The sequence below is a fragment of the Vanessa cardui genome, chromosome 2, assembly GCF_905220365.1.
Source record: "Vanessa cardui chromosome 2, ilVanCard2.1, whole genome shotgun sequence".
In the NCBI taxonomy this organism is placed as follows: Eukaryota; Metazoa; Arthropoda; class Insecta; order Lepidoptera; family Nymphalidae; genus Vanessa; species Vanessa cardui.
In genome coordinates, this window is record NC_061124.1 from 8,041,309 (window position 1) to 8,056,751 (window position 15,443).

General features: G+C 30.7%; 3 protein-coding genes across 3 annotated transcripts; 1 reads left to right on the forward strand and 2 right to left on the reverse strand.

Moving 5' to 3' along the window:
* Positions 1–790: 790 nt before the first annotated feature.
* LOC124542492 (succinate--CoA ligase [ADP-forming] subunit beta, mitochondrial) lies at positions 791–7,319 on the reverse strand. Its single transcript, XM_047120436.1, has 10 exons — positions 7,162–7,319; positions 5,908–6,105; positions 5,701–5,771; positions 5,401–5,563; positions 4,301–4,441; positions 4,064–4,190; positions 3,830–3,973; positions 3,317–3,444; positions 2,960–3,112; positions 791–1,871 (listed from the first exon to the last, which is right to left on the reverse strand). Exons 1-10 carry the CDS (start codon positions 7,225–7,227, stop codon positions 1,692–1,694), a joined length of 1,371 nt encoding a protein of 456 aa, XP_046976392.1. The 5' UTR covers positions 7,228–7,319; the 3' UTR covers positions 791–1,691.
* A 2,165-nt stretch (positions 7,320–9,484) lies between these two features.
* LOC124541151 (transcription termination factor 5, mitochondrial-like) lies at positions 9,485–11,203 on the reverse strand. The gene has a single exon (XM_047119002.1). It carries the CDS (start codon positions 11,089–11,091, stop codon positions 9,505–9,507), a length of 1,587 nt encoding a protein of 528 aa, XP_046974958.1. The 5' UTR covers positions 11,092–11,203; the 3' UTR covers positions 9,485–9,504.
* Positions 11,204–12,257: 1,054 nt separating this feature from the next.
* On the forward strand, positions 12,258–14,462 carry LOC124540185. Its single transcript, XM_047117649.1, has 3 exons — positions 12,258–12,522; positions 12,603–12,878; positions 12,956–14,462. The coding sequence occupies exons 1-3, from the start codon at positions 12,384–12,386 to the stop codon at positions 13,219–13,221; spliced, it is 681 nt and encodes a 226-aa protein (XP_046973605.1). The 5' UTR covers positions 12,258–12,383; the 3' UTR covers positions 13,222–14,462.
* The last annotated feature ends 981 nt before the right edge of the window (positions 14,463–15,443 follow it).

Below are 15,443 nucleotides of genomic sequence, written 5' to 3' on the forward strand. Positions count from 1 at the left end.
AAATATATCCGATTTCTTCAGCATCTGGGAGAATTCAAGGACATTTTGATTTGCCACCTTTTGCACCAATGTTTTTATAAGCAATTGATACCTATAAATTATAAATTAACCATGAAATTATTTGAAGAAAATTGTTAATTTATTGTAGTTTTTAAATTATAGAAATTATTTGCAGTCAAAATAAATGAAAATAATATTCACAAATATCAATTAAGTATTAAAAATACAAAAAAAGTAAATTAAATTATTAAACATTTAAATTTTGTTGATGGTTAAAGAAAGACCTTACTTTTTATGTATTAAAAAGGGAGATCAAGGTTTACAGACTATTTTTCTGTGTGACTGATATATTATGTATCAAGACAAAAGGCTGTTATTTCAGTTTTGATTATAAAGCTGAGCTCTCATTTGACCCATTTCCGTAACACTTTCAATTTATATATAACAAGTTCTTATATTAATAAACTTCTAAAATAATAAACTGCTTGGTAAAAAAAACTACATTCTATGATCCAAATAAAGTTTTATTTACTGTGTAACCACTGTTAACAGACAAAAATAATATCACTTAGATAAATCAAAATATTAACTTATTGTACTTTAATTTAAGAATACCCATTGATAAATACATACATGAACTTCAGGTCAGTTCATTATATACAAAGGAACATAATATGTAGTACATTTTGTACTAATACACGATTATTGCGCTGATACACGTTCGAGGACACACTAAATGAAGGGTCCTATAAATTAATGATTTAGTATTTTACAGATAAAACTACATTCATAAAGTAAATGTCATTTTTATTAAAGGTTAATTACTTACAATAGAGGGTAACAACAATACTATAAACGTTAAAGAATGCTAAATAAGCTTCGAAAAATATAAATGAATCGAAAATAATGTATGATTAATATTGGCAGATACAATTACAACAATAAGCTCAATAATGAGTGTGATCGCTTAGTCTAATGAACGCAATAAATAAAATTGTGAAAGATGCAAGTTTGCCGAGAACAAAATATTTGTTTTTAAATTACAATTGTTTGGTATTTTAATAAATTAACTACATTTTAAAGAACATCGTGCTCTTATTTTCTAAGTGTAAATATTTTCATTATAAAGATAATGGAAACTTAATATGTTCAAAGGTTGAATTAACTTTAATACAATAAAATATGTAATAAATACATCAATTAAAAAAATAAATGAAACATTTTGTTTCTACTATCTACATGTCACTCTAATGTGAATAAATAACACAGCTCACGTAATCCAAAATTATTAACGGCTAATAAGATGTGACTAATTCATTCAGAACAAACTTGTTCGGTAATATTATTCGAAGAAAGTTTAAATATGAGATTAATAGGATGTATTTAAATAATTCTACTTTCTATTACATAAATTAGTGCACAGATTCATGGAAATTGCAATAAAAATATACATTGAAAATATTCGCATTGAATGCCAAATAAGTAGTTGTTTTAAGTTATCACAAATTATTTTACTTGGGTTGGAGATAATTTGGGTACTTATAATATAACACGATACGCGTGGCAATATTTTATATTGCCTTTTATTTTGTAATGAAACCTTCGTTTTCGAATTATTCCTTTGGTACGCGTAATCTGTGCACCAATCGACGCAGTATGAGTAGATTCGCCGACTACGGCGACAATACTGTTTACTTCTCGAGCATGTATTTGGGGATGTCGAACTTGACCTCGACGCCGGCCTTCTTTGCGAGCGCTACGATCTCGGACAGCTGTACCACAAGCTTGGCTGCCTCGTCCAAGTCGTCGCGCGGCACGATGCGCAAACCGGAGTCTGCGATCAGTTTCCTCGCTTCATTCACTTTTGTACCCTGTCAAAACCACATTTTAAATAATAAATAAATATGAGACAACATCACATATAGTACGACACAAATTAGATGAAGCATCGGATAATGCAATGGAATGAAAATAAAACCGATCATTGCCGATTTACAAAACCAATAGAAATAGCTCCCTATCGCGCCATTCGACGCTATTGGTCGCTATAGATTCACGCGTCAGAGAAAGCAAGTGCATGTAAATCGACGCGTCAAATTGACGAATATATTAAGTCATATGATATTATAAGTTATTACGTTTGTGCAAAGATCATATTCGCATCAAAAATAAATATTGATAATTTGGTATAGCGTACTCAATTCGGATGTGATCGGTTTTACGAATTTTGCCGATGCGACATCTAAGTTGTGTCGTACTATACATTACTCTGATCCCAATGTAAGTAGCTGAAGCACTTGAGTTATGGAAATCAGAAGTAACGACGGTACCACAAACACCCAGACCCAAGACAACATAGAAAACTAATGATAATCTACATCGACTCGGCCGGGAATCGAACCCGGGACCTCAGAGTGGCGTACCCATGAAAACCGGTGTACACACCACTCGACCATGGAGGTCGTCGAATTTTAGATTACAACTATTACATGTAAAATGTACAACAATTATATTACATACGTCATCAAAAAGAGACGAAAATAGGACTTTGCACAAAGAAAACTATAAAAAGAGCTCATTACTTTTTTTAACAATAAATACATTTCATAAAATGATAATACAGAAAGTATATTCTCGTTCGTAATTATAAACAATCTATATGAGACCAAAGTCTAATTGATGTATAAATAACTGAGGCATGAATGTATTATCAGTAATGAATCGTTAATTACTACCCATATTACAAATTAACTTCTATACAAAACCTATACCTATACTAATAGCTAATTTCGATTTTGCACAATATGCAAACTCTACAGGAGGTATGGTATATAATATAATAATATGGTAATAAAATATAATAAATAATTGTGATATGAATTTAATGCTGTGTCCAGATGCTATATTATTAAAAATAAAAATATATAATCCAGCAATCATAATTAAATATTTCATTTACCTGAAGACGAACAATCACAGGAATTTGAATGTTGAGATTTTTAGCGGCGTTGATAATACCCTCCGCGATGACGTCACAGCGCATAATACCTCCGAAGATGTTCACCAAGATAGCCGTTACTTTCGGGTCTGATAAGATAATCTTGAAGGCTTCCTAGAAACAAGGTAGGTTTCATTTAGTCATATTATAAATAATTTACGTAAATCGTAATCTGCAACGCATTCTAATTAATTAAATTGAAACCTAATTACAGAAATGACGATTATCAATCATTTTATATGTTATATTTTATTTGATTTGCTTTAAGTCTAGCTTGTACTATGAATGCCAATAAAAATGTAATTCATTTGTCAGTACCGCTACAGCTTGCGCAGTGGCTCCGCCTCCGACGTCAAGGAAGTTGGCGGGGTCCCCTCCATACAGCTTAATGATATCCATGGTGGCCATCGCCAGCCCTGCACCATTTACCATGCATCCGATGTTTCCTTGAATTTACAATAATAATATTAATAAATAATAATAAATAAATAAATATGAGACAACATCACATACATTACTCTGATCCCAATGTAAGTAGCTGAAGCACTTGTGTTATGGAACATCAGAAGTAACGACGGTACCACAAACACCCAGACCCAAGACAACATAGAAAACTAATGGTAATCTACATCGACTCGGCCGGGAATCGAACCCGGGACCTCAGAGTGGCGTACCCATGAAAACCTGTGTACACACCACTCGACCATGGAGGTCGTCAATATTAGTGTTTATGTAATTATTACATAACAACCTAGAGCAATAGCCCACTTCAAGTTTATCTCTGAGCATTAGGCTTTTGTAATGAATTCAATAATCTATTAAATTAATTACCATCAAGTGCAATGTAGTTGAGGTCAAACTTGGCAGCTTCGATTTCTTTAGCGTCTTCTTGAGTTGTGTCCCTCAATTGGAACAATTCCTTTTGTCTAAACTGGGCGTTGTCGTCGAATCGGAATTTTGCATCCAAGCAGAAGACTGGAAAAAATATTTTCTATAGTAACATATGGCTACTTATATTTGAAACCATATAGATTATATAAGATAATTTTATCTGTATTTGCTTACATTGCCCAGTGATGGCGTCTTCGGCGTAAGGATTAACTTCAATTAGCAGAGCATCTTTCTTTAAGAACAAGTCATACATTTTCTTAATCATGTCGCAGGCTTCACTGGAGCGCTCTTGTAGACCAATCTAAAATATAATAATGGATATAAAGTTCAGGTTTAAGCAAATAACAGCAGCCAACGGTAACATGTCTAGCATTCTTTAAGTAAAATGTCATTATTCATCATTATAATTACCTTTTCAACTACGCGTGCGACTTGCTCGTCAGTAATACCAGTCATAATGTCAATTGGTTCATATGTAATTGCATCTGGGTTCTCGGCGGCCACATCCTCAATGTTTACACCACCTTGGGACGATGCTATGATAACAGGACCCTAAAATATAATTTAAATAGTCATCATTCACCAATTGAAGTGTTTTTTAATAATATCAGAATGTTGTCACACTAAAAAAAGACATGAAATTTAAGCAGATCAATCTTATATGAAATAGAGATGACAGGGAGATCAACTAGCATTACTAATTATTAGGGAATAATAAGTAACACTGTATATATCCTTATTACTGAGCAAAAGATATTTCTTGTTAAAAAGGTGACATGCAGGTCATGATAATAGCCTCGGGTGCTGAGTATGATATTAATTATACATGAATAATTATGTATGTTAAACTCTCTGTACATAATTATATAAATTATATTGACACAGATACATACAGATTGAATAATATTTTCTGATGGAATAGCTAACATGTACCTTATTATAATTGATTAATACATTCCATGCATGATCAAAGTTAATTGCTATTGAAGATCTTAAACAATGAACAATTTGCTTTATTGACCGACAATTAAACATCTATAACATACATGCTTGATATTATTATTTTAATTGCATACTATAAATAATGTTGATACATTATACAGTGGAAGGAAAATGTAGAATCGATCACGAACATATATATCATTTGTAAATTACAAAGTAAATACAACATTTTACCTCAATATATCCATCATAGATATATACATATTTACACACCTCAATTTATGTAGTCATACTAACATAATATACTAACAAAATCTATGATTGCTTTAAAAAGGAAAATCTTTGAAGAAAGATGCTCTACAGTGAATTATATCTTTCTTTGATAGGTGGTTTTAAATTTTTAAGCATTGTAACAGAACATTTCTAGTGCATGTATGTTTTTTGTATTACTAAGATGTAGTTGGATGAAAGTATTATACATATTAAAAATATATGATATTTTCAACTATTATAACGCAAAAAATGAATATGAATATAGCAAAACAAGACATAACCATTGATATACATACATTGAAACTACGCTCCATCATTATAGCAACGTAAAACTCTCTTCGGGGGAACTTCCTCTCTGTAACCATAACCATGTTACAGATCCTCCCAGCTGCTCCCGTTTGCTTTGTCACCAAATATTGCTGAAGCATTTTACCCACAATATCTCCAGCTACCTCGGGTCTACAAAATAAGTTAATATTATTACATATTCACTCATTACTGTTTATAAATAACAAACAGTATTATTGGATAATGGAACAACTGTTGTTACATAATTAGATTAAGTGATTATGAATGAAATTGTTAATTTTGCTTACTTGTCAACCATCCTAACACCACCTTGCAGGCCATTTTTAAATGCACCCTTTCCTCTACCTCCAGCAAGAACCTAAAAAATTACAAACAATGAACAAATGGGATTTATATTAAAAAGCTTAAGTAAATTATTCATCAGCTCCTACTTCAAGGATATATAGGTATTATATGAAAGCATACAAAGAATCATATTAAACTAATAATGTTACCTGCGCTTTTAATACAATGTCTTTGGTGTTGAGTTCTTGGGCATACTTGACTGCCTCGTCCTTGGTCTTAGCAATGTTAAATTTAGGCACAGGAATGCCATGATCTCTCAGCAATGTGTAACTGACATACTCATGAACATTCAGGTTTCTAACTTGCTGTTTGGATGGTAGGTTTTTGGACGTTGATGCTGCCAACAGCTAAAATTGTTTTAAATTAAGTGTAAGGAAACAATTTCTTCAAATATAAATGGTTTATATTTGTCAATAGAATGACAGTCTTTTTAAGTCCCAAATATGTAGAAAAATCTTATAAGTAAATCATAATATGTACGGTATATTGTATGTATTAATAAAATCCATTCAGATATAATTTATCATACTTAAAAAAGGTCCTCATAAGCATAAACCTGTCCAAAATGTAATGGTATGTTATGTGTACTTGTAACTATGGTTTTTAAAATGGTTTATAGTTAAGTATGTTAAAAATATGTTCTTATATTTAAAAAAAAATGTAAAAGCTTAATTATTATATTAGATATATGAAATTATTTTTTATAATTTATAATTAACATTGCTGTTGATGATTATGATGACAGACATACTGAATATTCTGAATACTGATGTAATGATACATTTTACCATATGTACTTATATCATTACATTATGGACAACCCTAATTTAATTTAGGAACTTAAGTTACGCAGAATCTGCTGTATCCATTTTAGAAAGTAAGATGAATATGTAGATTATTGATAAAAAAATTATTAAGTTAAAGTTAATTACAAAGTTAACGTGAATCTTGTGGAACTGTATAAAAATTGATTACAAAGAGAAAAAAATATTTTACTCATTATATCAGTATAAATCTAGAAACCTAGATTGCGCATTATTATTGCAGATTTGAAGATTCATTGTCAAGATTTTTTTATCAGATTACGACTGTTACAATCTTATATAAAAAAATAAACATTGTCTAGATGACGTAAGGTCTGTGAGCTGAAAATGACAAGGTCAAATTTATAACTATATAAATAGACATCAAGTACATATTTATTTTTACGTAACAAAAGAGAATCCGTAAAATTTAAAATTAGCGGGACTTTCTGTATATAAAACACTATATAAGTGTAATCTCATAAGACGAAAGACATAACGACATATAATTGTCGTGTGTATTCCTTATTACATTGACTTAGAAAATATGTATGGAAATTGTTACCGAAAATTTAAAATATAATATAAGTAATGACTTACCTTTGTTCCATTTTTTACAAATACAGTTTCAGCAAGTCCAAAAGAACGAGGTAGTAAAGTCGCCATTTTTCCCTACATATAATTATGGTATTGCCAGTCGCGTGCGTTGGCAAAGTAAGAACTGTCAGTTTTAACAAAATACAAAAATTGTTAAAAATCAATAAACAACAGCTGATGTCGCTAGTGTACAATTATACATATATTTTTTATGTGTCAACACATTTTTAAATTATATAATATTAGAACAATGAGCCGAATAAATAAAAAAATATAAATAATAGATCAGATGAAATAAAACTAGATAAAATAATATTATTTAACTTAGTTACAATCGAATAGTATTATTCGGAAAATCATATCATTAAAAGTTGCTGTTAACTTTGTCACTACTTAGAAAATAATAAATATGAATACTAATTAATTATTCTTAATAAAGGATAATATGTATAAAACAATGATAAGTAGAGAAAATATCATTTTGCTACATACTTTGATGAATATAATTATAGGTAATTGTTACATAAAATAACGCTTTAAAAATAAGTAAATATGTATTAGTAAAAATAAGTAATAACAGTTCGTTTTTTGTTTTTATGGTGGATACATGCGTTTTATGGTCAATACACAATAAGTTATTAAAACTTTGAATAGATTACATAATATATCATATGAATTTTTTGATAAATTATCCATCCAACCAACTAACGTAAAATTTGATAAATTTAATTATACCTATTATTTAAATCAGTTGATTTCTTGCCTTTTTTTGCAATTTACTAAGATGGCTTAAAAGTAGTGGCACATCACGTTGGAAAAAAAGAACGAATGAACGATCAAAATATTAAATTTTTCGTCTCTGATGGGTTCTATAAATAATCGAATCTTATTCTATACTCGATCTCTGTCACAAATAACTGTATTTAGTCAATAAGATAGTAATATAGAACAGGCCATTAGGCTAGATCTTTCGCTGCTTTTGTGAACTTTACGAATGAGACATGTCATCTTTATATCAGGCGAAAACACTGCTGGCCAAAGGCCTCCCTTAAAGAGCTCCAATGAGATTTCGATGATATTTAGAGCAGTTTCGGAGATATCACGTCTCTCTGTATAACGCCACATTTAATTTGAATTGGATTGTTTTCGAGTTCTGATTCTGAAGCCGGACCGACATGGTGGCATTCTCATAAAGACACTTAAACATTTTTATAAACCCTAAAAGATTTTGCATTTTTCGTGGGGCTGGAAGTCTTCGAACTTGCTCTCGAGACGATTCGTATATTGCGAAAAAAAACTTGCTAACATGGCTCAGAAGTGAGATAAGCAAAATATTTTTCTAATTATTTTATCGCCTGTGGCGTTTGACTATCAAGTATGACGAAACCATCTGAAGGTCTCTGAGGAACTAAAGACCTTTCATCTCACCACCGAAACGTTTGCCCAGTTTCGAGTTGAGGTCTCTCATACAGCAATGGGTCAGTTGATCTACCTTCCGGAATTATAAGATTAACACGTCCATTCCCTCTCTTTGGACTTCAGACAATTATATAATATATCTGTTTAACCTGCTCAGTACATTCTCGAGCTCTATGATCCTGTTCCACCGTTATCACATCTATCAAAAAAGCTGGCAAAACCAGGATTGTAGGGGACTAGGAGCCGCAGTTTTGTTGCGTTTTACATTTAGGAAGATATGTCATAGATAGGTAGTCATAATACTCAAAGACACGTTGCTCCCGTAAACATTCCTCTGGGACCACTTGGAATGAGATGGGACAGTGATATTCGTTGCTATCACCACACGACAAATCGAAAGTTGTTAATCATGTTTATTGTCTAACTCTAATCTCAAGAACTTCTGAATAAATAGTATCATAATATAAAATGAGAGGAGTAGAGGAGTCAAAGTCATGGATTAAATAATGACGTCATACCATGATTAAATGACTTGTGTTTATATATTTTTTTTAGATGTGGACAAAAGAAAAATTTTCACTAAATAAATAATTCAAGTCTAGCGAGTCATACAACTGTGTCAATATGGTTAGCATATAATTAAAAAAAAAAAAAAATCGACAGAATTCATTATCATTTATGGTCAATGATCGTAGCATACAAAACTAGAAAAATATCATCATTCTCCTGCCACAAAACTAGAAAAATAATTAAAAAAATTTAATAACTTGGTTGCTACTTAAGATATATTTTGTTTTGTATTTTTTTCAGACAACCAACTACTACACCATATTAAATGGCATGATTTATGACATTGTTTTACTAGGGGTGAAATAAAGATTATTAAAATTATAAGAAAAACACCAACAAATTATTTTATATTTATTATTATTGTACTGATTGATTTGGTTCAGGTATTTTTGTTGTTAAATCAACTATATTTTTATGTTTTTCTTCAGACCATACCCCATTTCCAGTAAAATAATGATTTTTTTCAAGCAAATACAATATGAGACTAAGTTTTTGTGATTGGCTTAGCATAGTTAAATCTATTTGGTCATAAGGCAATGAGACTAACCACTTATTTTGCTTTTCGTTTGGTTCTAGTAGCTTTAATGATTCTCTTATTCTATTCCAAGGATACAACAGAATAGGGATATTTTCATAAATATCATTGGCAGAATAATCAACACTCAGCTGTTCATATACATATTTAACTTGAATGAGTGGTATATTAATCCAAAATGGATGGCGTTTGATTATATTACGTATTCCAGTGATATTAAATGAATTACCTAAAGACTTGCTTATACAAAAGACTAAGTCTTTGCCTTTTCCCAATCTATCACCTGGTGCTTTCTCAAACATATCATAATGTGCAGAGCTGCCAGAAAGTATGTTAAGGCTCAAGCATTTCTTGTTGTTACTGTATAATTTCATCAGTCTTCTTGTTGCTGTCTTATTGTAGTAGATCATTTTCAAAAATCTTGGGTGGCCATAAAATGTATTGAACTCTGGTATAGTTTTAGCTTCTTCTAATCTCTCTTTAATTGTAGCAGGACTTAGTGTATATATTTGAAAGCACCTCATTTGTGCCTCTTTGCTGATTCCATATTCTTCGAAAATCTTTCTTATTTCTAGTAAGGTAGAATACTTTATTACAGCTAGCTTAGGATACATTCTTAATATTTCTTTTATATCTATTCCTCCTATGGATCTAAAGTTATATAATATGTTTTTTAAGTTTTCTGGATCTGCATGTACTAAATACAAGTTAGATTTAATTTTTTTAGGTGGAAAGAGTATTTCACTGACTAAAATATTAAGAGTTTCATTGATAGATTGAAGTGGTCGATGTCGTATTGTTGGATATGTATCTATTCCTCTGATAAATTCATCCGGACTTAGATCTAACATAAGTTCAAGGTATCTCTGTATAATTTTTAGCCTCAATGAGTGTAAGGTAAATTTCTCAACATCTCCATAAACTAAAGTGGTTAGAGATGAGGGCCATTGGCTCATATAACTTGCGAGTCTATTTTCAATATTAAATGCTTGAGGTATCATTCCAGATTGCTTCAGTTCCCCAATTGTTTTTCGTTTTACTATGGTCAAATATGAAACTAAATATTGACTTGATATATTGTTGAGTCCACATTCTTTTAATACTGTAAATCGATATTTCAAGGTGACTGGCAGTATACTACAGAGCGATGGTTGATCTAAAACGACTTTGCTACTAAACCCTAGATCATACAATGTACCTACTATACTTTTGATTTGATCGACATCTAATTTCTTTATAACAGGGTGTTTTATTTGTAAGTATTTAGCTTTACTTTCACTTATCCTAAGATATTTACACAAATAAATTAAATTGTCTTCGTGAGAAGAAAAATTTGATCGCATGCACTTCCAAAAGCATGGGTCATATTGATATAATCTTCTTAAAATCGTGTGTTTTTGTCTAAGCATTATACTATTTTTAATTAAATTAATAATATATAAAAGATAATTAAAATTTTACTTCATTATGTCTTAATTGTTATATCATAAAAATTAATACAACAAACACAGTCGCTGTCACATTGACAATTTTACATTTAATAGTTATTAGATGTCAAGTGTCAATACAATGTATTTTTTTGTAAATAACTTTTATTTTATATAAATATTTTGCAAATTTAAAAAAAATTAAGCAAATTTAGTTTGATTTTATTAGGTTAACTTTAAATGTTAGTTGTTACCCAATATTAACTGTTATTTTTTATTTTCTTTACTATAAATGGTAAACGGGAAATGTTCGAATGTTCTGATGGAAAGTGATGGAACCGTCCGTGGCATGGACATAAAGATTTTCAAGTCATATTGGTTCGACTGTGGTAAAACTACAGAAAGCTGGTTCTATAAAGTACTGAAAATATTTTAGAAATTGCGGCAAGCCAATGCAAAAAAAATGTAATGTACAGTAAATGTAGATTTTGTAGGTGGTTCGGTTAGAACTTAGAATTTTGACGACACGTCCGAAGGGATTAATCCACATAATTCCTCGGAACATTTTCCGTGAAAAATGCTGTAAAAGATAGCAAAAGCTACAATAGAAAGTAAAAGCACATTTAGCTATTTTGGGTTTACCGCCCACTTGACCACAGCACTGAATGAGGTTCAAAACATCAACGCTAAGTACTTGCTGCGGCTACAATGGGATTCATTTAAAATTGTGATGATACGACAAATGGTGACAAACTTGTGCCTTTGGGAGGATTGTACTAGTTAAAGCTGGCCCCAATCCGGGACGTCTACGAAAACAGAAACAAGTTTGTTTCGGGTTTCGTGGTCTCATTCCGAGAAATATTAGCTCGACCGGTGTATAAGTCAAGCTTATTATCAATACTTAAGTTTATTGACCTGAATGGTGGACAGTCTTAAGAATATAAAATAATTATAATATTGAAAATTAACTGGAAAAATGAGGGTGAACAAATTCAATAATATATAGAATTACACTGTAAATATTAGGGAAGAAACTAAGAAGGAAAAACTAAAACTAAGCTTGTAAATTTTAATAGGTTGTATGAGGGAATATCTTTGCCATGTCCGAGAGAAATTGACACTTGTCAAGTTGTCAAATTTGTTTGGTAGTTGTTGCACTGGTACGATTGGTACTATAGATTTAAACCGAAGTACACACCCATTTATAATTTTTTTGTTATTTATTGTTTTATTGTGCCGAAGTAGTTTCATGACTTAACTTTAACATCACCATTATGGTGTCTAAGTCTAAAACGGGGTTGTTTGCTCTAAGTTTCTTTGGATTAGCATCTTTATTGATAACCATAGCTTTCGTTAGTCCTTACTGGTTAGTTACTGATGGGAAGTTGAAAAATCCTAAATTTATTAAAATAGGTAAGGGTAATAAACGATCATCCGTCGTACACTTATATACAGTGAGTTGAAAAAAAGAGACATTTTTTAATTTGTTACAGGTTTGTGGGAAGTGTGCTTCAATGGGTTTGAAGAAATTCATCATTGGTATGACACAGTCTTTAAAGGCTGTTGGTGGATTTTTGAAGAAGAATATTATATAATACACGACATACTACTACCAGGATTTTTTATTGCTACACAATTCTTCTTCACAATATCTATGTGTTGTGTTTTAATATCACTTTTCATATCATATTTGTATATGAAAAAAGATGAAGATGATGATAATTATGTTACTTTACTAGTAACATTTGGCACTATTCTGGTTATTGGAGGTAAAGTAAAAGTTTTTACACATGAAATATATTTAAATTAATGTATAATGTTACTATAATGTATTTTTATACTTTAGGCTTCTCAGGAATCATATCAGTGGTGACATTTGGTGCTAGAGGTGATGGGCGAGACTGGATGCCTAATTGGGAGCACAATGATCTGGGCTGGGCATTTGCTCTGGGAGTTGTAGGGGTTGTCTTTCTCTTTCCAGCTGGCATATTATTTCTTATTGAAGCCAGAGTACGAAAGTACAAGAGATTGCATGAGATGCAGAGTAGAGATCCATCCTCTTACAGTATGCGTGAGAGAAAAGCGGCATACCCGGGCCATACTGATATATAAATATCTTAAGTTGGTTTCATTTTCAAGTATAAAATAATTTTAGATTATACTAACCATTGTTGCAACTATTATAACAGATTCCGTCCAATCTAAGAATCTCATTTTAAGAATTTTTTGTACATTAAGTGTTAAAGGAATTTCCTTAATTAAATATAATAAAATTCATCTGAATTGTGAAAACCCTCCTTTATTAAAGTTGTATTAAAAATAGTTTTTGCAAATAATTACAGAATTATAATTAATCAAATTACAGGTGTGCTATTTGCAAATTTTAAAAATCATCTTAAATATGTATCTATAATATGTGCCAGTGATTTTTAATTACATAGCCAAACTGTCAGTCTAACTGCCAGTTTATTTTCTTAGCTGACGAATACTGAATGCTCATTGGTCAGACAAATACTGAATGCACATTGTAAACTGCTATAGACCAATTACCATTCAGGATTAAGTAAAATTAGTTACTTTGACAAGTATTTTAAAAATGAAAGTCATAGGAATTATCATGCTGGCCATAGTATATAATATAATGCGTAGCCATGCATCAAAATTAGCAGATTTATTCAAAAATATTGTAGATTGCAACACATATTTTGAAATTTTGCTTTGTATATGGTCTGATTACTTATTATGCATTTACAATTATGCACATGTTATTTTCTTTTTGCTTTCCATATTAAAAATAAATAGAATTAATAATTTTAAGCATGTTTCAAATCACAATATGTTCTTAAAACACAATACTTAAAGACCAAATGCTTAGTTACTGTTTATAATTTAACATTGTGTTTGAGTAATTTTAATAAATTGTTTATATTACAACTCAGTTACATTTAAGTTAAAATAGGTTGACAATTAAATATAGATCAATAATAACAATAAGATAGATTTTTGTGTGTAAGTTCATATACAAGTTATTCTTTATTGTATAATACTGTTTTTGTTTTATCTGTACTGCTTAGTGCTTATAATATTAATTAACCACTACATAAAACACATTGATTATTTATATGCATAAACTCTGACATATTTTCTGTGAAACAAAATAACATTTAATACCCCTAGTGAGTGGATGAGTCTAAGAATTATGTGTAGAATGAAGAAATAGTTAAAAAGCAATGTGTGTAATATAATATGCAGAACTTTAATTTGTTTGACAATGTTATGACTAATTAAAATATAAGATTTGTATTTTTTTATGCAATTTACTGAGTGATAAATATATTACTTATTAAAATGAACTTTTAAATTCAATGTTGTAAACCTAAAAATGACCCAAGTCAAGGAGTATAATTGATTAATTTATACAAAATTAACTGTTTGCCCGCCCAGACAATTATAATTTAAAAAAATAATGTTCACGGCGGATTTTATAAATAAATAAATTTTCCCACTTTCAGTTTCTAAAATGAATATTTTAAAATCAGGGCAAACTAGTTCAAATATAGCTTGTATATATAATAGCTTATATATACAAAAATAGAAAAAAAACGTTAGAATCTTTTCATTTGAATATGTGTTGTTGTACATTTTAAATTGGCATTCAACAACAACAACAACAACAGCCTGTAAATTCCCACTGCTGGGCTAAAAGCCTCCTCTCCCTTTGAGGAGAAGGTGTGGAACATATTCCACCACGCTGTTCCAATGCGGGTTGGTGGAATACACATATGGCAGAATTTTTATGAAATTTGTCACATGCAATTTTCCTCACGATGTTTTCCTTCACCGCCGAGCACGAGATGAATTATATAGATAAATTAAGCACATGAATCAGCGGTGCTTGCCTGGGTTTGAACCCGCAATCATCGATTAAGATGCACGCGTTCTAACCACTGGGACATCTCGACTCTTGTCTAAAATTGGCATTCGTCTTGGCATAAATAAAGAAAATCGTATGATGTAATATACTCTAGGAGTAGTCGCCCGCGGCTTAACTGAACTGACTTAAGATGTTGGTTGTCATTTGTTGTTAGGCAAAAAAGCAGCCTAAGTTCTCTCTTGGAGTTCAAGTTTGCTTCATGCCAAATTTCATCAAATTCGGTTCAGCGGTTTGGTCGTGAAAGAGCGACAGGCAGGCAGAGTTACATTTATAATATTAATATACATATAGATAGCGCTCAGGTATAACGTAGACATTTTATCAATGATTCGAGTAACTTAGAACAAACATAAACATCATTATATTTTGGTCGTTTTATGAAATATTTTATAAGCTATAG

Coding starts and splice junctions, on each gene's coding strand:
- LOC124542492 (XM_047120436.1), bottom strand. CDS start 7,227: ATGGCGACTTTACTACCTCGTTCTTTTGGACTTGCTGAAACTGTATTT. Junction 4,442..5,400: donor TGATGGAGCGTAGTTTCAAT/GTATGTATATCA, acceptor ATTATATTTTAG/GGTCCTGTTATCATAGCATC. Junction 4,191..4,300: donor TCGCACGCGTAGTTGAAAAG/GTAATTATAATG, acceptor ATTATATTTTAG/ATTGGTCTACAAGAGCGCTC.
- LOC124541151 (XM_047119002.1), bottom strand. CDS start 11,091: ATGCTTAGACAAAAACACACGATTTTAAGAAGATTATATCAATATGAC.
- LOC124540185 (XM_047117649.1), top strand. CDS start 12,384: ATGGTGTCTAAGTCTAAAACGGGGTTGTTTGCTCTAAGTTTCTTTGGA. Junction 12,523..12,602: donor TCCTAAATTTATTAAAATAG/GTAAGGGTAATA, acceptor AATTTGTTACAG/GTTTGTGGGAAGTGTGCTTC. Junction 12,879..12,955: donor CACTATTCTGGTTATTGGAG/GTAAAGTAAAAG, acceptor TTTATACTTTAG/GCTTCTCAGGAATCATATCA.